The following is a 24706-nucleotide window of genomic DNA, read 5'->3' on the forward strand; positions in this document are numbered from 1 at the left end:
TGCATATAGTGTGCCTTTAAAACGTCTTAAGAACGTAAATTTCGGAAGTCTTTAAGACGTAAGTACACTGTCGGATGTTTTTAAGACGATCAAATATCATAAGATTAATAAGATTAATAATTATCTCGTAAGACGCTCAGGCATATAGTGGATATAAAATAAACATCCTTAAGACGTCCATAAGCGTAAGCTTTAAGACGTGCATGTAGTGTGTCTGTAAGACATCTTATCAACATAAATTTCGGAAGTCTTTAAGACGTAGGTACACTGTCGGATGTTTTCAAGACGATCAAATGTCGTGAGATTAATAAGATCAATAATGATGTCGTAAAACGTTCAGGCATATGATAGACATAAAATAGACGTCTTCAAGACGTCGTGAGTTATCTGACAGGTTTCTGCTCAGATTTCCTTTTCTAAAATGAGTCTATAAAAAATCTGATTTCACATAAAAATCTCCACTCTAGCCATAACATTAGAACCAGCCTGCGCGATGCGCATTAATAAGCCAGGTTCGTGGCTGCGCGCGCCTCCGCATGGACATTAACTTGAAATCTGCCTGTCGGAGATCTTATCGATTAGTTTCGAAAGCGAATCGTGCGTTAGCATACTTGGGGGCAAACTTGGCGACACTTCGGCCTAAGTACATGGCACGCACAACGATGCACGTTTGCATTCGATACGTGTGTTGGGGTTTGTGCAGCCGGTGAATCACAGAGCTGTTGGCACAGACTGATTTCTTTTCAGGCTCAACTCGTTTGCTTTACTCCGCATTTCTCACTGATTATCTGGATTCTTAGACGTATTATGTAGGCATATTTATTCAAATGGCAAATAGTGTACTAAAGATTAAATTTTGTACATATTTTTGAGAAAATTTCAGTGTTCTTTTTCGTTTGAAAATATACTACTTTCCTGTTGACGAATCTTTATTGATAAAAAGTTGGATACATAAAATATTCACTTTGTGATGATAAGATTGCACACACTTCACAAAGAGAAACATAAAAATTGTCTGTTTTAATTTCGCACTATTTAATGCTTAACTAACTATTAACACAGAGTCTGATACTTTTATCATTGCTCTGAATTAAATATAAAAAACTGTATACCGAAACTTGTAAATGTATGTCAAATCTCGTTTTCACGTTCTAATTAACGCCACATTCATTTTAAAAACATCCAATATCGACAGATTTCAATCAAAGTCTCCATATCTTAAAATTGGGTGCCCGTAATTGAGAGTTCGAACAATTTATTTCATCAATCACGAGCAATTTTCCGACTCGCTGTATTTGCCAAAAGTTGAAGTGCAATGAACTGACGGCACGTTTGCACAATTTACTGTGCTTCGCGAGTATTCGTAACACCGCGGGCAGATTGCGATATTTCATCGACATGAAAAGCACGACAAATTTATCAGCAACATTCTGAAAAAGCAACGACCAGACGTGAATTCAGGATTAACACGTATCTGTTGCGGAGGCTAATATGAATATTTTCACAAAACACGCTCGTTCCATCGTGTTACAAGGCTCGTAGAATGTCCCGTAGACGCGTGTGAACGCGTTAACGGCTCGTAAGCGCGGTTTCTAATACGCGGTGTATAATAACGCGTTAATAGGAATGCATCGAGCTTAGGATACCGTGTCGTGCATATAGATACATACGCCCGTTCGCGATTTACCATATGTATCCATATACACGTGTATATCTCAGCGTACCGCAAAAGAAATTCTCATTCTGTCACGCGTTAATGTAGATCACGTACGTGTGCCTCATACCTCTCCCTCCTGTATCAGATTTTATCGTCCCACGTGAAAGAATGAAAATTAACGAGCTGATTTAGGTCCCGGATTACAGCATGTCGAGGCGGGAGACTTTTATGAACGAATGCCATGTCGATCCGCGTAGAACGCACCTAGGTGTTAATATGCAAGGTGTTAACAAAAATGTGAGGTATTTTTCCGTGTTCACTTGTTGATTTCATTGTAATAAGCGAGGTTTGAGTATGGAGCACTTAGTTCGATTAGATTAAAAGAGAAAGAGAAGAATGTTGGTGTTAGAGTTTATGATAGGTACGATCTCTTGAGCAGTTAGTGAAATGCAATGAGAGAGTCTTTGTCCTAAGGAAATATTTGTGTAACCTTCATGTTAATTGTGAATGATCATTTATAAATATCCATTAAATTATATCTGTGACCAGTATTGCCAGATTCTGGGACAAAACGCCTCAGTGGCGTCATAAAGTAGAAGAGTGGGGATACCACGCGGTATTTGACTGCATTGTCTGTAGTACCTCCACTCTTCTACTCTATGACGTCACTGGAAGACATTTTGTCCTGGTATCTGGCAACATTGTATATGGCTGTAACGTAAAACAACTTGACAGAGTTTCAGTAAATTTCATTTGAAGCCCTAATTGAAGTCTACAAGACAGAATTCGTGCTGGAAAATTAATAAATAAGTGAGGAATTGTACGTAATATACAAAGCATATTATATTGTAAAAGTTTTAAACAGAAAGAGTTTCAAATATTTTTCCTGTAATCAAAATAATGTTATCCTACAGAATATATGGAATACCACTAAAACCAAATTTAAAAAATGAATTGGATATATTTTGTCATATACTTTTGCACTATACGCATCTTTACGATTACTTATAAAAAAAATTCCTGACGATTTTATGACCACGCTACAGATCGATTACAGCCTTGCTATCTCAGAGCTTGATTTACTACAGAATCCACATTAAAATTCTTCGTAATCTTTATTACACCTGGATCTCTTTTTACACGGTGGAACTGTACCGTGCAAAAAAAAAATCGTGTAAAAAGACTCGTGTAAAAATTCATTTACAAGGTGCAACTTACCATTTTACAACTTGGAAATCAATTTTTGCACGACTCTATGCGATATTTTTACATGGTACACGTCCACCGTGTAAATAGAAATCTAGGTGTATTAGTTTAAGTACTTAAAGAGTCTCCTGAGAGTCACAAGAGAAGCACTCCAAGTTGTCGACTCCAATTTTAATGTGCTTTTGCAGAGTGATAGTATGCTAATTCTATTTGTAAAATAGTAGATGTTGTTACTGGATACTCATTAAAGATATGAGTAATTAAAGTTCCGTACTTTCTTCGTGTAGCAGAATAGCAAAGAAGGAAGTCTAATCGTCCGTCTGGGAATTTGCAAATCCTGAGTTCGAATTACGACTGTTTACAGGTTTTCTGTTCCTTCTATCTTTTTTATCTGCACTAAGAACATGCAATAAATGATTGCTTACCACACTTGCACTTGTCCTTTTGTACTTCTTCCAGAAAAGTTACTTTAATTCCTCATATCTTCAAAACTGTTTAATAACTATACCTAGTATTTTACAAATAGCATTAGCAAAAGGTTTATTTAAAAAGTTTTAGAAAGATTCATTTAAAAAAATTGGTCTAATATATTGCCAGTGTTTTTATTTGATTAATGTTGTCTAATGATGTAGGTTTACTGTCCTGTACAACATTTATAAAAATTCTATGAAACTTAGAAGTGACAGAACCAAAAACCCAAATTGTTACCTTTGTCCCTGGTCTCCCCCATCTACTTCCATTAATCTCAATATTTTAAATTCAATTTTTCTGAATCTTGTCTACAGATTCCAGAATTAACCAAAATCTTTAGAGAGGCTGAACGAGAAAAGAAGAAACCACCGACCTACATGCACGATTAGTTTCGAGCAGTATTAGAAAGCCCGCTTTCCTTTTAAAAATCTCCGCTGTACGCAGTGCCGAGGTGCACGCTAATTTTTCCTGATAAAGTGAAAGGAACGCGCCAGCAAATGGTCGGTTTTCTCGGGATAAACGAATTCGTAATCGCCTTTTGTTGAGTCAAAAAGCAACGTCTCATTAGACGTAATCCGAGGCACTTTAACCGCAACCTACCGAGCTGGCGCTACGACGTCAGAGTATCAATTATGACGGGACGTACATCAATTGAGACGAAACGTTCCACTCGCTTTTTATCGAGTTCCTCATTATCGACAGCCACTTGCTTCTACACTCTGCGCCGACCGCCACTGACTACGGTATATAAGCGTTCGTTTCATTTTATTTTACCACCGATCTATTGATGTTTTTACCGCGTCGAGAGTTGCAAGCGATCCACTGTCTATGGAGCGTAGTAGGATTTTTGATAAATGATATTGCAAGTGAATCATCTACTATGATCTGTTTTGAATGTTGGCTAACGGTTCGAGAGATTAAACGTCTTTATAAACAAAAACGTTTGAATAGTTTGAAAAGTATGACTCTGCATTTCTCATTGAATTGAGTGGTTTTGTTTTCGAATGCTAAGGGTAATGATTTGTATGAAAATTGTATAAAATTAAGTGTTCAAGATTTCTTTTGAATTTCTTTAGATGAAACGTGAGTAAATAAAATAGTAAATTGAAGTAAGAAGATAATAGAGGACTGAATGCGAAAGATTCTCAAAACAAAAACTACGGTCTCATTCATCATTTATCTATGTAAACTCCAAATATCAGGATTTACTGAGCGTACACTTTGACTCGTATAAATGTTTAAATTCAATGAAAATAATTCGTACATACATTACGGTATGTAGTTTAAGTATAAAATATAAATGCATCTACTTATCTATAAAACAGGTCCCTTTTGAACTGTCATAGATAAGTGAACACATTGACATTTCATCAGTACGTTCTAATGTAAATATATTGATGTTGGTCTGACGCTGATCATGTGCTGTTAAACGATGTGCAATCTTTCATCAGTGAATTTATATTCTCGCTATAACTTAGGAAATAATCATTCTGGTTGCAACATGATTTAAATAGAATATCTACATAGTTAAAATGAGAAAAAATATAACTTAACTTTAAGGAACAGCGTGGTTTGTTTCAAAATTAGCTATATGTATTTAGTGATACAAGTAAAACAGACGTAAATTTCCACCTCCAGTCCCAGAACTTGTGGTACACTCGGAAAACGAGTGATTCTACACTCGCTATTCGTGCTCTCTGATTGGTCGAGGTTTTTCGTTAATAACTTGTTAACAAAGCTTCGGAGGACATTTTTGCAAAGGAAAATGTTGTTTGGATTCACCCCAGGAATCTCCCATTTCCGGCTCCCGCAATTAGTTTGGGACACCCTGTATATGAAAAAATAAGACGAAAATATAAAATAAAAATTTTTAATATCACGCTTCATTTTCGAGAAATTGATTTTGAATTTTAACCGAGTACAAGTGCACCGAAACTACAATTTTAAGCGTTTGAAGGGTAAACAGGGAAAGAGGAATGCTTCTAGCTTACCACAGAGACAGTCAGTGGTGAGACTAAGTATCCCTCTTACTCTGTGTATTCTTCAAACACCCAAAAGTGCACTTCTGCCCGCTTCCACCCGAACAAAATCAAGCTCAATTTTCTCGAAAATGAAGCACGACATTAAAAAGAATTATTCCATATTTTTAACTTATTTTTTCACGTAGAATCACCCCCTGTCCGCTTGCACCACCAGTTCTAGAACACCCTCGATGAAAGTACATATCAGACGATCCTAATGAGACTGTATTTATTAATAAGAAATAGACAAAACGGTGGTCCCCTGAGACTCTACCCTTATACCAGCGTATTATATATTTTTCACCCATGTACCAAAAGGTTGAACAGACATTTCCCTAACACAACGACAACTCCCACCTTCCTCAACAGTTTTCACTGTCAGTAGCACTCGCGCTTGGCGAAACAACAGCCGCTCGAAAATCCACGCGGCGTATCGCATTATCTCAAGAATCCGCGGCCAAGAGAGGGACTGAACGATAATGATGCCACGACCGAGGGAAACCGTGGCGTCGCGACGGTAGAAGCTGCTCAGAGGGAGGCTATAACCCAACAGCTCCCCGCGTCTTTTACTGCCCCGCACTAAAACCGCCTATTCAGCGCGCACTCGCCGCGGTCCGAGCAATAATAACGTGCCCCCGTGGTCACAACTATAACGCGATGACGTGTAAACGGACGATCGGTGGTACAATGGCAGAGCGAGGTAACGATTCGCGTCAGCTTTATCTGTCGAGCCGCGATACGTACGCGTTCCGACAGAGCCACCCGCGGTGTGTTACAACGTCATACGTAATTCGATGTGTTATTACACGTTAGTCACGGCAATTTTCAGTTACATGCGCGCACCTCGGCTCCCTGCTCGCTAGATAACACCGCGGAGATAACGAATTTTATTAATGGACAAAGGAACCGGGGGCAAAAGCGACGTCGCAGGGGGAAAACAGATGGAACTGATACAAGCATTAGTCATTCGAATTAACCGTCAGACTTTTGTTCGCCAACGACGGTTTCCCTTTCGATACACGCGAAGTGCTTTCGTTGACGCTTAAGCCTTGTTCAGATTAGGCAAATTACTGGAATTCATGCAGCTTGAATGTGGGTGATTTGAAGCAGCTTGACCAGTGTTAAGCTGATACTTTACTTGGTTTAAAACATCCCTTCGGGTTTCTATTTCGTCTAGGCACGTTCATATTAGTTAAGTTGAATTCGAGTGGCTTGAATACACTCACGTGATTTGGGGTAGTTTGAGCAATGTGAACGTGTTATATTACTTGAGTGATATATCTTTTCAAGTGAGGTTGACGATCTTTTAACTTTTTCTTGCCTTGAAATACATATTAATTGATGTGTACCATGATGTATGCTGTACCATACAATTGATGGTCTCGTGACGATCTATTATTCTTTTATCTGTTTACTAAAAAATGTGCGTAGCTACTGTTGGATTATGAATATCACTTGCGGCGTGATGTGGTGGTCGTAAATCATTCGTTGGACTACAAATCCTGAGAGACGATTTCGGTCTCTTTGCTCGGGTTAATGTTAGATCAGTGATAAGAAGAAAGGTGAAATACTGGCTAAACTTTTAGTAATGGAAATTTGTTCAGAAGGAATATACTATTTTGAAAATTCGTATGCATAGGTGATACGTTTTCTTATTCACTCCAACATTAGATTTGTGATAGAAAAGTATTGAAGGATATGGATTAATAGATTAAGAAGCAAATTTGAAACTAAAGTGTATTTTTAATACCTAATTCTCTAATCTTCTATTTTTCACGATGTTAATCATAAAAGGTAATTCAGAATGAATTTTCTAATTTAAAGATTGTATCATATATAAACTTTGTTTCTCCAAATAAACTAACACAAAATTACTTATAAATTAATAAGTATTCATAATTTGATATAGATAATTTATTACATATTTAAAAGCTCAATCACTCATATCTAATACAAACACCTAGATGAAACTACAATAACATATTTCATAGAATAAACAACTAAAATAAGAAACCTGAATGATACCCTAACTACATAAAAAACTCGCTTTCTAAGACAGTTAGCGATACACTCAAACACTTTTCACAACTATAACAAACATTTATAATTTATATCTTATCAGACCAATTCATCTCTCAGATGTCTCCAAAAGAACAACCCCGAAATCGCTAAGAGGACAAAAATTAATCAGAATCGTGAAACAATCTCAATATCATTGACATTGCCCCCCTCCCCTGGAAAGGGAGAGTAGAGGTACGTGCAGACGTGGTATTGAACGGTAGCCGTCAGCGTGCGATCCCATTAGCCCGTATTGTATGCTAATGAGCGGTTGTCGCCTGTGATCCATGCTTATATCGGGTTATATCGCCAGCAGCGGTTCTCCATTTTTCACTCGCTGGCGCAACGCATCCTTCGTTCCCTTGGCAAGGTGTATTTTGTTCCATTGTTTATAGAGTGAATTGAATTTTCGGGGCTACCGAAAACTCAATTTTTCTCTCGTTCCCTATTGCCTTTGAGATACGAGCACCGAGTTTTCCACTGTTCCAAAGTGAAACTCGTCAAACGGCGGCAACGCGTCAAAGCTAATTATTAATTAAACGGTTAATCAAGGCAAGGCTGCACCGTGCGTTCGCGATATTAACATTTTCTCAATGTGCTGGAGAAACGTATGAGAACTGTTATTAAAAGCACAGTATATAAGTGTTATATAGGATTTAATGCCCTGATAGGAACTGTATTGAGAAGAAAAGAAAACAATATGTAGCTTTATCAATTTGATTAATTGCTAATATACTAGCAGTTAATTTATTATTATTTTTAGTTGGATCGTGAATGAACCGTTCAGTAATAATTATTGGATGCTTTGATATCAACTATTCGCTGCAGAGTTACTTTATCTCAAGAAATCAATCTGCGATAAACAATCATGCTTTCAATTTAATAACTAGTAAACCTTTATCTAGTTATCATTAACAGATTTTTTGTGAAGAATTATCGAGTATTAATTATGTTAAGTAGAATACTTATAAAAAGAAGAATCACAATCACAAATTTAATAAAATTTAAAATAATGACATCTATTATATCGGAATTATTCTTTGTTTTATTTATTTTCCATCAACACTATAGATTGTACTTGACGCTATTAGTGATTTCTATCTGAGTGATGATATCTTAGTGATGATATCTACATAAAACAAAAGAATATCAAAAAAATGTCTGATTATCAGAATTTAAATCCTATCCAGTAAGTAGACTTAATCAAAGACAATCAATATTTGCTCTAAAATAACAAGTTTCACCAAACACCCTCTGACCTCCACATTGCACAAATTTTAAATATCACAAGCATCAAGCATGACACTAAACGAGTCTTCCAGTAGACCCTGATATAATCAGCTAGTTTCACCCATGCTCCTACTGTAATACAATGTTCTGGATGTTAACTGTTCCTAAAACGCGACTAGTCCTTACGTCAAGACGCTCAGCAGGATTCATAGGTGCGTAAATTTTTTATGTCCCATTAAAATGGTTGTAAGCGCGGGGTTGCGTTGCGTTCGAGTTCGCGGCAAGCGTTCGAAGGTCTGGGCCCTAAACAGCAACAGCAAACGACAACGACAACAGGGAATGATGCTTTGTGCAAAAGACTGAAACGAGTGCAATTAACGTTACGAGCAGCGTCGGGTCATTATCCGGCTGAATCCAGCCTCGTCTCAAAACCGCAAATTACCTCGAGCCCATCTACACGCATACACGTGCACGCGTGCTGGCACACATGGACACGCGGCGGAACGTAAGTACAACGAGATCGTAGGTAGATTGGGTATCGCGGTACAAGATGAATTAGATATCAACAATTAAGAACACGAATGTACAAGCGCATTATTTAGACACGCACAGACACCGAGGAATATTCACCCACGTGCAAATTAATTAACTATCGTTACTCGAACACGGACCAACTGGAACACGGTTCTTTTCGTACCGAACTAATTCGCGCAATTTATTAAGATGTAAATACTCCGTAATATCTACAATTTCTAACAAAGGATGCGTGTAAACTGAAGCTTATTAAGTTCAATGGCAAGAACGACGCTAATGGAGGCACATAAAATGTGTAATTTGTAAAACTTGGACGCGCATAACCACCTGAATCAGATATAGACAGAATTTTTTTAGTATTTCTCAACTTGATCAAAAGATCTTTTGGAAAGTCGTAAAACACTGAAAAATCAGTATTTTTATTGATTTTGTGTACTTTTCTTGCTTTTATGAATTCAAATTGAACAATCAATTGATTAGTTTTTTTGGTATAGAAAATAGTAGCAAGAAACAAGCTCTATACATTTCGAACTACTTCATTGAAAATTACGAAAAGTTAGTCCCACTCCTATTTCAAATTTCTCTAGTACATAAAAAAACTTATCCTCAGAAACTTTCTAACTCTTAAAAAATAGCCTGACAACTAAACCTTACGTAACTTTCTATTTCGATGCTTTTAACGAAGACTAAATTACTCCTAGAGAAGTACGACTAGGACTCAAAGAGAACACTGAACGATAAGAGTACAGGAATGCAAACAAATTCTATTAAACCACCTGAGTATGTCGTTATCGCTAACGCGGAAAAAATCGCGCCGTCGTTCCAAGGTGAAGAACGAACGTGGTCTCTAGTGTTTTTCTCCAGATTAATTCCCATTCGTTCTTCCTTGGGCGACGGCGCGAGATAATCGTGTTAATAATCATCGGGACAAGTTGCAGAGCACATATTCCCGCGGTCGGGCGCGTTCGTGGGCGATTAAAATGTCTCGCTGTATGTCGGAAGTCGAGCGAAGACAAAATCAGGGACGTCTAGGCGTTGTCACTTGGCTCGGCGAGGCCCGATACGCAAACCGTGTCGACATAATTATGCTACGCGCCGTCAGGTAGATGAAGCCGATACGGACGTGGGACCATTTAAGCGCCTTTAGGAGCATAAATAATCCTATTAAACGTGTCACTGGCTGTGTCAACAATCTGACAGCCAACAAGATAGGAGTCTAGTCGATGGAACGGCTGATTGGGTTAAGGTGTGTTCTCTCCACTGCACCATATGGATTCTTGTCTGGTGAAGTAGCGACTGGACACCAGACCCGGAAGACGGAACTGTTGTACCCCGAAATATAAGTGAGACATGGGTAAAGTGTTTGAAAGTTGTTGCGATTTTCACCAGGATTTTACGGAGCAGTTATGTACGATAGTTGAAACACTTGTTCTTTATTTTCTACGTGAAAGCAGTTTCACATTTTCAAGTTCTCAGTCTTTTATGTTCAATTTTTCAATTTTCTAATATTACAGTAATTTAATGTTTCAATATTTCAATTCTTCGATATTTCAATTCTCCACTATTTCAATTCTCCACTATTTCAATTCTCCAATATTTCAATTCTCCACTATTTCAATTCTCCACTATTTCAATTCTCCAATATTTCAATTCTCCGCTATTTCAATTCTCCGCTATTTCAATTCTCCGCTATTTCAATTCTCCGCTATTTCAATTCCCCAATGTTTCAATTCTTCAAATGTCAATTATTTAATTTTTTCAGTCCTTCAGTTATCCAAATTTTCAAATATTTCAATTTTTTAATTTCTAAACTTTCAAGTATTTGAATTTTTATATCACTTAAATTTTCAAATATTTGAATTTTTATATCACTCACAATGTTCTATTATTTCAATTCTCCAATATTTCAATTCTCCAACATTTCAATTCCCCAATGTTTCAATTCTTCAAATGTCAATTATTTAATTTTTTCAGTCCTTCAGTTATCCAAATTTTCAAATATTTCAATTTTTTAATTTCTAAACTTTCAAGTATTTGAATTTTTATATCACTTAAATTTTCAAATATTTGAATTTTTATATCACTTAAATTTTCAAATATTTGAATTTTTAAATTACTTAAATTTTCAAATATTCAAAATTTCAGCTTATCAAATCGCAGACTACTACAATTTTCAAACTCTGAAGTACTTAAGTACCCGAATTCTTTGATTTTTAAAATTTCTGAAATCTCACAGGTTACTCCACAAGTAGTGTCATTTATAGTTTTACACTTAGTATAAAAGGAACAGAAATTTTGTTTAAAAAGAATATGAAACTGATTTAAACCATGGAAAATAGTCGTAGTAAGCAATTCCATCACTGTTCCAAATATAACTGAGAGTATTAATTATCTTAGAAGTAAAATAATCTTCAGCAACATTATTTACGATAGGATCTAATATTTCAAAGCGTAATTATAGTCTAGCATCTTTCATAGGTTCGTAGATAACGAGTTCAGAATAGAAAATAATTACACATTACGTTACACTGCTACAGCTCTCCCGATTCGAAATCAGTATCAGAAAATCACAGATATATGGAAATAGGAATAAAGTTTGTTTAAAGTATACCGCGTTCAAACATTGCGCAAGTCAGTGAAGTGTAGATATTTGTCTACCGTCGCGCAAAGTGGAAGGCTAACGGAGCGAACGTCACTGCATATGTACACAGAAAAAGTGCAGGCGTGAATGACTTTTTGGAAAAACTTTGCTGTCTTCTACTTATATTCCACATTTTACGTTAAAAAATTTGATTTTACCTGAGACCTCATGCGATGTAAGAACAATCTGAGAATGATGCGATTATAAATCTAAACCACTTTAAAACTACTCTAAACCACTGTACTAACGTGAATGCAGGAATTTAGATAGAAATTTATTTAATTCTAGATATTAAATTTAATATCCCATACTTAATTTTCACTTCGTCGACACCTCAATATCTGCTATGTAAATCTTCAATAAATTCTATTCGATAAATTGAATATTAAAAAACATCTACTCGATGAAATTTATGCGAATATTCTATCGATACTTATAGGTTATGGCTGTCGACGGACTTATTCCTGTCATTTGTGTTTAAACCGTACCCTCGCGATAATTGTTCACGATGAGAAAAATGAGAAAACAAAAATGCAAGTGCAGCGCACAAAAGACGATGGAAGAGTAAACGGTGTTTTATGCAGCAGCATTGCACGCGGATCGCGATGATGATTAAAAACTCTACATCTACAGTTAACAGTTATCCCGTAGCCGAACATCTGTTTATTCATTTGAATTCCGCAAGCTACTTCACCTCTCTCAACGTGTAGGTAAATAGAGGTACATGGAACGCACACGATTCGAATGTCGTCGAGGAGTCTGTAAACTCGCGGAGGGGAAGCGCGTGTTTCGCTTCCGAAACTATAAAGCATAAAATACATCGTGTATCTCTACACGCGATCTATTGTACACACGCCTACATTATCATTCTACATTTTACAACATGTCTTTCGAGGTCATTACGAAAATACCTTTTTATCTTTCTAGCTAACGAAACTATCAGTTTACATATTTTGAGTTCCTAGTTATGGCTACGATTTTTATAAGTAACTCCTGCTTTTCAAATTGTTTAAATGTAAATTTTCAAATTTCTACATACTCAGATATCGAAAATACGTAACCAAATAACCAGCATCAATCACCTGTTCCGACACCATTTTTACAATTTTTGCATGTCAGTTTGAATTCAAGTTACATTTGAGTTCCAACCACTTGAATCCAAGTAACTTGACTTGTATGAACACAGACTTCGCATCAAGCTACTTGAATCCAGGAGGCTTGAATTCAACTTGACTAATTCGAGCAAGGCTTAACAGAATTTTATATATCAATCGTCTTCTTATCCATTAGATACAAAAAGGATTGTTCAAGCTGTAGTCTACCTTTAGTCAAATCGACAAAATTGTCAATCATGTTGTCATGTGCATCTATACTCAGATTCTTATATCTAATAAACTCCTTCTAACCACTATTTTACAATAAAAGAAACATTGTCGTTTTCAAATCGCCGAAGTATCTACTCGTTGGAGCTTAATCACTAACAGCGCAAACACCCGATTGAAAAGGCAAGAAAAGCAAGTTCCATTAATTGAGCACCGCAATCACGGTGCTTTTCAAGAAAATGCATTCCCGCAGTACGAGTTCCTCGTCCCAGCGCGATTAACAGTACTTTCCATAGGCCATAACTTTCTGGCCACGCTTCGACGGGGCTTTGTCGCAAGCCTCGGTGGCGAGGCCCTCGTAAACCTGACAATTACACGAACCCGTACCGTGGACCATGCGCTCGCAAATGAAATAACCGCGAGCGACTAATAACCGTCCTCTCTGTCTCTTTGTGTCCCTTACTCCCGTGCCCCCTCTAATGCCGTGCAACTACGACAGAACGTTTATTCGTTGGGCGCACACGGCCGTCGGTAAGCCAAATTAGGAACGTGCGACCGCAAATTAAGACGGGCCTGTTTCTCGCCTGTACGTGCGCTTACACGCGTATCCCGCTGTCTATTCACGTGTGCACGAGCACGGACCACCTTAGCGACAAACGTACATTTTCGGTTGCAACGACAATCCTATAGCAACGTTCACGCTTTACGGGCTTCCTCTATTCTGGGTGGGCGGTTACGATCAGGGTTGCCACACGAATTCCCTCTTTGAGTATAGGATGTTTCCAAACATGTGGGACATTTTTGGAAAATAGGTCCTATGTATCTAGACGATGAAAAAAGTTCAAATTCATGTATGACTGAAAACGTATGGTTCGTTAGTTATATGCTATTTTATGTTGTGTAAAATGCTGGCCCATTTCTTGCTTGCAGTGTTTACTGAGGGATGCTAGTTGACTGATATGTTAAATGTATTTTTATTCACTTGGACTTCGTCTCTGTGAGATGGTCAACTCAACTCTGCTCTTTTCTTGAAAAATATGTGCAAGGCATGCTCAAGAGGGTAGATGGTGGTGGTTGAATTCTTAAGGGTCGTTTTGGAGTAACATCTCGAATTTCGATCAAATTTAGATATGTTGTAGTCTTTAGTGACATTTAAACATATGTCGAAGGATTTTAAAAAACTAAAACTTCATATTGTTGCGTTTGATCGAAAACTTTTTGCCAGGGTTAGTAGTTAAGTACTTTCCTCTAATCCTATTCTACTATTTAGTTGATACTATATAATCTATAATTTATACAAAACAATGTAAAAACTATCGAAGCTACATTAGTTAATCGCCAGCATTAAACAACTACAATTTTGACAATTTTGTAGCTCATTAGGTACAATATTGAAGTATAAATAATTAATAGATTTTTAAATCAACTGTTGCATATTGCATGCGCATACTAAGTGGATACTTCGAATGGAAATCATTTCGTAAAATAGTGGACAAAATTATACCATCACTGATAAGATATTTCACTGCTTAATTTCAAACAGCGCGTAAATTTCGACGTAAAATATTTTCGATCGCGCCAATATGTAGCAGATACATTAATATTTATGTCGCGCAATCTTTCGGCAGTGTTAATTAACCGGTTTGTACCGAAATTTCACGCTTAAAATTGCAAATCAACGAACTTAATGCGTAACCGCGCCACAAATACAATACGACTTACATTCCTGTGTGATAGAGAGCGAGGGAGGACAGACACAGACAGGAGGTAAAGATCAATAGAGGTTCGTCGACTCCAACAACTGACCGGAGTCTATATTCCGCCCGACAGAGTTCACTGATACCTCGTCGCATAAAAAAGATAATGTTAAAAATAGGCGAATTTGAAATGGGACTCTTGTAACTCTACTTTACAAGTAAAACTATTTGCACGAATAATCAGAAGAAATTATTAGTAAAAAATATTCCATAATTCTTTACATTCCAACGATTCTAAATTTATATTAATTGGCTCCTAGATGCACTATTGGAGTGAAAAGGAGTAAACTAATAAAATTGAGAAAAAGAGTAGAACTGTCTAACGAAAGTACTGTATATACAGAGCTGGTGAGGTTGGTAAGTCTGGATAAAATGCGAATCTACATGATATTATTGGCCAGACTAGACATAATTACTAACTAAATCCCCTATGTACAAAAAATTACTATTATGTCAACATGTATCAAGTGCAACTTTACCAGCTCTGCATAGTACCTAACCTTATTCACATAGTTCATCTAAAGAAATTACTAGTTTTGTCCATAGTGTTTGAAATGTTTTACAGTTACTTACTTATTACGCTATAATATCAATACCGTACCAGCCAAGAGTTAATATTATTCTTTTCATCATTTCACACAACTTCACTAGAAAAACAGTATTTACGCTTCACATTTTCACTTTAAAAAATTCCTCGTCAATTCGAATCCCTTGAACCGCCATATTTGAAGTACGACTTCCGCACAACGCCAAAACTGGCGGGAAAAAATCGACGACTATTACAACCTCAAAACTAATCGACTTCTGAGATCTCCAACACGCGTCATGTTCTTTGCTCACTTAACCTTCGTACGACGAATGCAGGGTCACTTTGACCCCAAAATACAGTATAAAATGTCAAAAGTATAATAGACTTATTTGTAAGAATCATACAAAAAATACACTCTTTCATGTATCAGGTGTGCAGAAATTTAAAAAGAAGTAAAGTATGTGATGTTCACAATGCATTTTTCTATAATTTCTCTCCAAAACTAATTTGCAATAGAAATTCTATTTTGCGTCAAAATCACCCTGTATTCATCAAATACACTCATTTATGTATCAGGTGTGCAGAAATCTAAAAAGAAGTACAGTATATAATATTCAAAATGCATTTTTCTATAATTCCTCTCCAAAACTAGTTTGCAATAGAAATTCTATTTTGCGTCAAAACCACCCTGCATTCGTCTCCCGCGTTCGTCCAGAAGCAATCGCCTTTTGAGAGTTAAACACAGCCCAACCAAACAACGACTTATTCCAACAAAAACACAGACGTCTTTCGTACTCACCGAAGCTTTCGAGACGATTCCAGGAACCGCGTTCTCCTCACACTTGACTTAATCCGAGTAATGGCGTTGCTGGCATCGGCTATCACAGTGTTTCCGCGTGCACGAGAAAATCCTTCGACTTGACATCGCCGACGCGTGCACGCTGCAGTCGTAAACACCGCACAGAACGAGAACAAAAAGATCACAATACAGACGAATGTCCCGGAATGAAAACAAAGTCACTTCACGCGTCCACGAGTCTGATTGGCTTACCACAGTCGACGAGACCCGACTCCGAGTCGCAGCCACCGACGATTGTCAAAACACGCTCCCACAGATGACAAGGACGTCTCAGACGTTTCCAAGATGCAGCAACCAGCCTGGAGTATCCCCAACAAAGATCCTTCCACTTGCGACTTCTCGATTTCTACACGACGCGCGCCTCGTTGCCGCTTCCATGCGCAGGGAAACGCAATGTCATCGCCCACTGCGCACCAATTACCTCAATGCCCCTGCAGCATCGATATATCGATATTCTTTCGAACGATCAGTGCGACACCGCCTTCCGATCAGTCAAACAGCAACTGTCGCGTCCTGTCCCTTCGTGCTGTCGACTCCGACTCAGAGCAACTAAAAATCTCGCGAACTTCCGAGAATTTCCGTTCGAACTGGTTCCAGTGTCCGCTGTCGATAGTCCCTCGAAAAATATGTTTACGCGAGCAACCTTCCTCGCGGTATCGGTCTGCTCGTTTTCTGGCCTGTCGTCGATGGCCGCCGAGGGTCGGTTACGTTCGTGAAACCACCTGACGGCACTTCTGCGTGACGCACAGTGGATCGTTGCTCCGCGAACCAACGCGCGTGCACAAGCTCCTGCGTGATTTCTGCGATGCAGAGTACTGGAGACAGCGATCGCCGCAGGTGTGCCGGTCTCATGGAATCTTCGAGAAGCCCTGAACGTAGCCTGGGAAACTTTGATCTCGCAGAATCGAAGAATCGATACGGAGAACCCTTCGATGCTTCCAGCACGACGCGTCGCGGCCAGTCAAAGAGGGCATGGTAAAGCCTCGGATCCAACCTCGTCAGATTCTCCTCTGGCAAGCTCCATTTCTGGAATCGACCTCGAGATCGACGCGAGCCGCGTCCCGAAACTGGTAGCGTCACACTGTCGCGGAGGCGCACTAGCAGACGTCACCGAACCCTCCCAGCATCGATCTATCATCCACCGACGATCGCCGCGGGTGAGTAGACGCTGTCTTTACACGCTCCCAGTCATTCCTTTCGTTCGTGGAGTTCGCCGCGGGGGCACCGACGGTGCTCGAAATTCGCGCGATCGCGCGCCTCAGCGAGGGGAACGGAAGTCGTCGCGGGCCGCGCGCGACAAGAGCTCGCGGAACGACAGAGTGGACGGAGCCGCTGCTGGCCGACTGCCGACGGTCGAACACGCTCGGGTCCCGACGATCAGCTGATCGCCACGCGCGCTACTATGGTAACCAACGTCAGCGGGCTCCGGCGGGGCTGCACGCGCGCACACGAGTTTTGGAGGGCGCCCGTGCGCCAGCGCGACCGCCTGTGTGTGTTGCGTGCGTGCGTGCGCGCACACGTGGCCGAGAGTGCGCGGGACGCGCGCAGTGTCCGTCGACGACGAAACGCGATGACGATGGGAGTCGAGAGAGGGGAGGATCGAACCGAAAACTACCTTACGCGAGGCTCCTTCGGCGCCTTCTGCGCTCTGTTTTTCGCTCCTGCTCGGCGTTGCCGTGGCTGCTCCGTTTCTACGCTCCGTTTCTACGCTCCGCTCGTCGGTTGCGCCGATACGCGACGTCGCGACGCGGCGGGAGGAACGTGAACGCGGGAGAGTTGAATACACCGCGTGACTTGTCGCAAGGTACGACGGCGGTGACCGTGTCTGACAGGAAGGGAAATCACGAGGCTAGCGTGGCGCGAGCGACGAGGTACGCCATCCGCTCGTGTCGGCAGTCGGGCGTGCACTGCCTTCCCGAGTCGCCGGCCGCCTCGCGATCCTCGACTCTGGCGAGCGAGCCGAGCGGCCTCCATCCCCGCGAGCGCTCGGTGCAAGCTGCTGTCGGGGGCTTGGTCATTCGAACGAATTTTTAGCGAAACGAGCGTTTCGTGGTGCTCGAGTTCCAGCGGTCTGCTTTTCAATTGTGCCTGGAGAAGTTTTTTTTTGGAGTTACTGACAGCTACGTCTCTTCGGCTTGTGAAAGAGGAGTAACTGTCGGTGGTGTTCAATTCAAATTACGTAAAGTTCAAATTCAGGCTGGAATCTTTTTGAATTAGAAACTTATTTTGGAAAAGTTTGAACTTGGGGGATTTTTATTCTAAACGAAGAGTTTTCGTTTTAGTAGTTGATGTTAGTTATTTCAGTGACTTGTATAGTAGAGAGAAGTTTTAAGAACATCTTAAAGACATCCAGTGTCCATAAGACGTTCAAAATTACAAATTAACATGCCTTTAGGTCGTTGTAAAAGACATTCATAAAACGTCCAAATTTCGTCTATAAGACGTTCGGGCGAAAAATAGAGGTCTTTCAGACGTCCAGAAGCGGAAGTCTTTAAGACATTCATGTAGGGTCTTTAACAAATCGTATGGACGTAAATTTCGGAAGTCTGTCTTTAAGACGCACGCTGTCGGATATTTTTAAGACGTCCAAATTGTAGTAAAACGTGCAGCCATAAAATGGACATAAAATAGATTTTTAGAATTTTGGGCGGGAATAATGCAGATGCGTAATCCTATTGTATGTTAAGTCCCTGTTCTACTTATTTATTTTAATAAGGATGAAGTCAAACGTGCTTTCATATTCTCGAATTTTATTTTATTCAGTTCAAACGATATTCCTCAAAGATTCTAATTACAATATCAGTAAAATTTTTTAAATTACAAAGTTTTGTAACTGGCGTAATTTAATAGTTAAAAAAAAAAATTAAAGTACAAAAGTCGATCGATCCTTAATGTTTAATGATACTATCATCCAAGAATTTCGAAGAGTTATAAATCAATGGGTTTTATCCAACATGCTCGGCATGTAGACAAACCTGTAGTCACGCCTATAAATGATTGCGGGCCCAAACCGATTGTGTCTCTCGATAGGAGGCTCCTACACGTTAATCCCATTCCTACGATTGATAACTTATTTTTCACTTATGAAAACAGTTTTTAAAAACTCCTTATAAATCAATGTCGAATTTTAACTAAATTTCTTCTTTGATTCAAGTTTCTTCCCTATTTAATTTAAAAGATTTGGAAAGGTCGGTTGTTATTAGGATCTTCCTTATTTTACGCTTTTCTTACAAATTTTCAATAGTAAACAAGCCAATTGAAGTTTTAAAAAATTCTATAAATAGAAGAGTCTATGATTGATATTTAATCAATTCACGTGTCTTTTTTCAATGAGTTTATATATGAAATTCGCAAAATTTGGTTACATATTGTTAAATTCTTACACGATCCAATATTTATTATATGAACTATTGATGTATAATAATTACAATAGACTGAAACACGTAGTTAATCATAAAGACTACCTCTCGTTTGAAAACATTACAATTTTAATGTTTAAATTTGTAAATAAACGTAAAACTTTATCCGTAAAAAATATACAATTTTTATGTACTATATATAACAAACCAACTTTATATGTACATTTATAAAACAAATACATTTGATAAATAATTTACGTATTTAGCATTCTTGTAAAATATAATTTTAAGTATCTTTCTATCTTTTTGTAAAAAAGTGATAGATTTAAATTTTATCTAATATAGACACTATTAAATATGATTTTATAAATGTTGTAAAAGGTACATGTACTTTATTCGAAAGATACAGATTAGTAGCGGCATCTCTTAGCGGCATAGCAAATTAATCCTGCGAGATCAACGGCTGTCAAGTATGACAAGTAGGCGCTTAATTCTAAGACAATTTGCTTTAAAATGATTTATCTCGCGTAAGAGAAGATTACGAAACTAATACTATTAATTGTTAATGTGACAAAGGGCAGAAGGACCAGAGAAATAATACAAATGATACCACCATCCATAAAAGTAATAATGAGACTGTCGTCACTAGTGTGTAGTGAGCCCATTTCAGCCTGGAAATAAAAAGTAATTATATTATATGAAGTCAATCATTAATAAAAAATTAAGAGTTTCTCATAGATAAAACATACCTCTGGTACCTAACTTTAGATTCTTCAATTGTATCGAGTGGATCTTTCAACATGTACACACGAAGACCTCTGACGTGATTATAAAAATAACCTTCCCAGTCCAAATTTGCAATATTGAAGTTGAAAATCTCTTGATCACGAGCATTGCACTTTTGCCAAAGATCCATTACATTTTTATTAGAAAACTGCCACTCTTGTGTACTAAAGTAGTGTATCACATTACTAAATTTGGCTATCTTTTTATAGCCATTTAATAGCCTGAAAGTATATTAAGTATTATTAGTAACTGACTATAATACACCATGTATGAATTAGATTCATATACAAAGTACATACATGGGTTTTCGGCCACTAAGATAAGCCAATGTATCAACAATAGCTGCTGGTATTAAATGTAAGAAAAATACACAAATATGGTGCATAAACAAGTATCTATTAAGTATCAGCAAATAATACCACAGAAGGTGTAAACTAGGTACTTCCAAACCATGCACTTCATTTTGGTGCATATATGTCCCCCATGTAATTCGGTTTTGACAAGAAGATACAGAGTTATAAATAGGTATTCTTTCATTGTCAGATATGTTAGCACTTTTATCTAATTTCTTAAATCTAGAAAGTAAATCCATCAAGATTATTAAGATTATTAATAATTTTAATATCTTACTAACAGTATGATTAAAAATTTACCTGCTACCAACATCCCAAGCAGCAGCTACAATATTTGCAATTACATAGTCAGCTGGTATGACTTCTGCTGCTTTTTCTTCTATACAGTGTACTGTACGTAATAAACCTACAGCAGCTCCTATAGTTATACCTGTAGCTCCATACAGATTATTTGTCCATCCAGTAATTGGCTCTTTGGATGTTGATATAACAATAGAAGGTCGAACAATACACGCAGGAATTTCATCACTGTATTTCAGTACAATATTTTCTCCAATTGCTTTAGTAAATATGTACGTATTAGGTGTGTTTCCAAGCAGTCTATAAAATTGAAAAAGATATTATTTGTTGCAGCTGCCTTATCTTCTCTTCATAATATTTTACCTAAACATTTTGTATTACTTACATAGGACCAAGTTTTTCAATTCTTTCATCATCCAAAGTATCTAATAATGTTATTAACTTATCACCATCCATAGGTGGCGGATAATGTATCTCATTAATACATTCTTGTGTACAATTTGAAAATGCTGTTGACACATGTACAAACGCCTACAAGTAGATTTTAAAATACAATTTAAACATAAAATATTCCTAACACGTTTCCTCGTGCATGAAATACTGAAACTCTTAAAGGAAATATTTCTAGAAATTCACCTTTAAATTTGTCAATTGTTTCGCAAACAGTAATAAGTATTTTGTGCTCTTCACATTGATGTTCACAGCCACGCGAAGATTCTCGTCAAATCGAACAGTAGCAGCAGCGTGGAATATGACGTTCGTATTCATCAAAATTTTTTTACTTTCTGGTGACAAACCAAAGTCTTCCTGTGTCGCATCACCCTCTATCATTATCACCTTTCTCATGAGGTTCGGGTCTTCCTTTCTTAGTCTCTCGTATGGCTGATAACAATAATTTTTTCTGTTATTAGGATTCAATTATACATTTTAACGTTTTATATAATACGTACAGCATCTTCAAAGTGTTCCTTAAATCGCTCCTGTGAGCTTTTCCCTTTTTTTGGCCTTACTACCATATACAAGGTCTTCATATCCGGACAACATCTATAAATATGTACATATTGTAATGAAATACGATGATGAACCGATATGCTGAGTGCAATACACCCGCAATTCTTAAAATTTTCTATTTACACTTCTGTTTAATTAAACAATAGAAATTGACAAATGTCGAAGAAATTTGGTTTTATTTCTGCTGTTCGTATCAATCGGTAAAAAATAGCTACGCATGTATATAAAAAACTAACGATAAATTCTGCAAAATTCTGTTGAAATTGCAGACTAGATACTTTATAACACAGTTTTAATCTTTTATATAATTTAAAACTGCATTGAATTTACATGTATATATCATAATTTTTTAGAAGATACTTCGTACATAAAAAAGTTATTTAACTATTACAATATTCTTCTTTCCAAATTATGTTGAAAATTAAATATTGCCATTTTGGATTTTTCATATATTTGTCACATTATTTGTCCAGGCATAATTTTTTTCATGTTATTATTATGTTCTAATTTTCTTACAATTCTTGCTTATTAAATCGTTTCTAGCAAAAACGTTTATTCGTCTTATTTGAACATTAATTTATTTAAATCGTAAGCATATCTACCCTATTCTATAAACACCGGATGTACCTTTTGAACTGTTCTCTGAACGTAAGACTATGTTCAGTTAAAATCATTAGAAGGATATGACGCATGAAACAAAGGTTTCATTAAGTTATGATTTCTAAAACAGGAATTGTCAGTAGTTTTCTTTTAACGTCGTTAAAACACAATCTTTATACAAATACATTACAAAACACAAAATAATTTAACTCTATCGCGATCGAATTTTTTTAATAGCAATAGAAGTACTTTTGTATGAATAATATACCTTCTAATATAGAAATTTAAATAAACTGCATACTGCATTTCATATTTGATAACTCTCCTATTCAATAACTAGGCCATCGTGTTCAGTAATTACTATTATATTTGAGCACAAATATTGGGTATAAACAACTAGTACAGAGACATGCATTAATTGTTTAGGTTTTGCGAGTTAAAATACTTTAGTTTTTGTGAGTTGAAATATAAATAAGTACATATGTTTCGATATTAATATTAGAAACTATTAACGAAAAGACTAGTAATGTTACATATGAATTTTCTTCGGCTTTCTGTATTAGAATATTAATATCAATATTCATCTCATGCGTGACTCGCAGATGATAGAGAAACATATAACTATATGTATAAAGGATTCGTGACGCACCTCAATAACTTTTCGATGAGCAGTTTACCCAGAAAACCTGTCCCTCCTGTTACCAAAACGTTAGTATGGGCAAAAAAATCGGCGATGTTACTTTTTTCATTTTTTAAATCACATGAATCATCACGTTGATAGGGTATATCATTAACGTAAGCATCATTCTTGTCTGATGTCATCTTGTTCAGATACCTGTTACATTTACGCAGTAGACGCAATTAAATAATATAATAATTGTTCGATAAAAATTACGAAATTCGTAATTCATTGAACGCACGCATATACGTGATTTTTTAAAAACTATATAAAACTAGTAAGTATTCGGCGAAAACATTCAATCGCGAGCACCTTTCAAAAGATTATCCTTGACTCAAAAGTCGTCTAGAATTAACGCCGATTATTTAGTGCAAAAATAACTACTTTTTTAAATTTGCTTTTTCACTGACGCGCGAACTGGTTATCCTCGAACGATCCTTATACCAAGAGGAATAACAATAACATAGAATATGTAGAATAATTACACGAAATATGAGAAATAAAATATAGATATAAAGATTCAAAGAATCAGAATCAGAAGCTATTATGATGAATAGTGCAATACATTACATATTCAAAACAGCCAGGAAAGAAACATTAGGAAAAACGGTACGTTTTCTGCATAATATGCATACAGTAAGAAACAATAAAATGGCATTACTCATCCGAGAAAATTTTTAGAAACTTCTGACCTTTCAAACTATTGCAATCTCAAAATTTTCGGTTTCGAAGATTTACGTTGAAATATAAATTAAAAATATAATTTGAAATATATGATTGATGAACCACTGAAAACGATAGTAGAGAGTATTATAATACGAAAATAATAGTATTGCTACTACTTACCGATTATGAATTGACGACGAAGGCGATGGAGCGCCCGATGCGAATTCAATGACGAACAATTTTCAACTGCGGAGTGTCCCGACCCTGTTCGAATAGCTTTAAAAGGATATAACATTTCCTCAAACGTATACCTACATAACACACGCATAGGTGACCACTAACCACCTCTTTATGGTAATTAATAAACTGCTTAGTATTAAACAGTAGTACAATAGGAAGTATCTTCGAAGTTTCTCATAGCAAAAAATAATATGAGAAAAGCAGTTTTAATCGTGAAATTGTTGATTTCAAAAAATAAAGTAATAATTAGAAAATATTTTCGATAATTTTATGATATATTTTAATAAATATTATATAACATAATATATTTCCATAAAATACTGAATTAAAATTAAAATGAACAGAGGTTTAACATTGTTTTCTAATAGATCATTGCAAAAATCTCGAAAGGGAGAACTTATATACTAATAAAATATTCCTTAAACCA

At 37.1% G+C, this 24706-nt stretch overlaps 2 protein-coding genes across 2 annotated transcripts in view; one reads left to right on the plus strand and one right to left on the minus strand.

The window, feature by feature from the left end:
- The first annotated feature begins 17330 nt into the window (after window positions 1-17330).
- The window catches only part of LOC143177540 (uncharacterized), a 113719-nt gene continuing 106343 nt past the window's right edge, over window positions 17331-24706 (plus strand). The window contains exon 1 of the mRNA XM_076375514.1: window positions 17331-17442. The gene's annotated coding sequence lies outside the window, so the exon portion shown is untranslated. The remainder of the gene's footprint in view (window positions 17443-24706) is intronic.
- Window positions 20185-22204, minus strand: LOC143176977 (fatty acyl-CoA reductase wat). The gene is made up of 7 exons (XM_076374677.1): window positions 22034-22204; window positions 21720-21965; window positions 21469-21614; window positions 21084-21383; window positions 20730-21005; window positions 20394-20651; window positions 20185-20315 (listed from the first exon to the last, which is right to left on the minus strand). The coding sequence occupies exons 1-7, from the start codon at window positions 22112-22114 to the stop codon at window positions 20207-20209; spliced, it is 1416 nt and encodes a 471-aa protein (XP_076230792.1). The 5' UTR covers window positions 22115-22204; the 3' UTR covers window positions 20185-20206.

The sequence above is a fragment of the Calliopsis andreniformis genome, chromosome 1 (genome assembly GCF_051401765.1).
Source record: "Calliopsis andreniformis isolate RMS-2024a chromosome 1, iyCalAndr_principal, whole genome shotgun sequence".
In the NCBI taxonomy this organism is placed as follows: domain Eukaryota; kingdom Metazoa; phylum Arthropoda; class Insecta; order Hymenoptera; family Andrenidae; genus Calliopsis; species Calliopsis andreniformis.

Excerpts from the sequence above, each read along its gene's own strand:
- LOC143176977 (XM_076374677.1), bottom strand. The coding sequence starts at position 22,114 with ATGAAGACCTTGTATATGGTAGTAAGGCCAAAAAAAGGGAAAAGCTCA. Across the intron at positions 21,615-21,719 it reads AACAATTGACAAATTTAAAG|GCGTTTGTACATGTGTCAAC; the intron begins GTGAATTTCTAG and ends ATCTACTTGTAG. Across the intron at positions 20,652-20,729 it reads CTTAGTGGCCGAAAACCCAT|GCTATTAAATGGCTATAAAA; the intron begins GTATGTACTTTG and ends ATATACTTTCAG.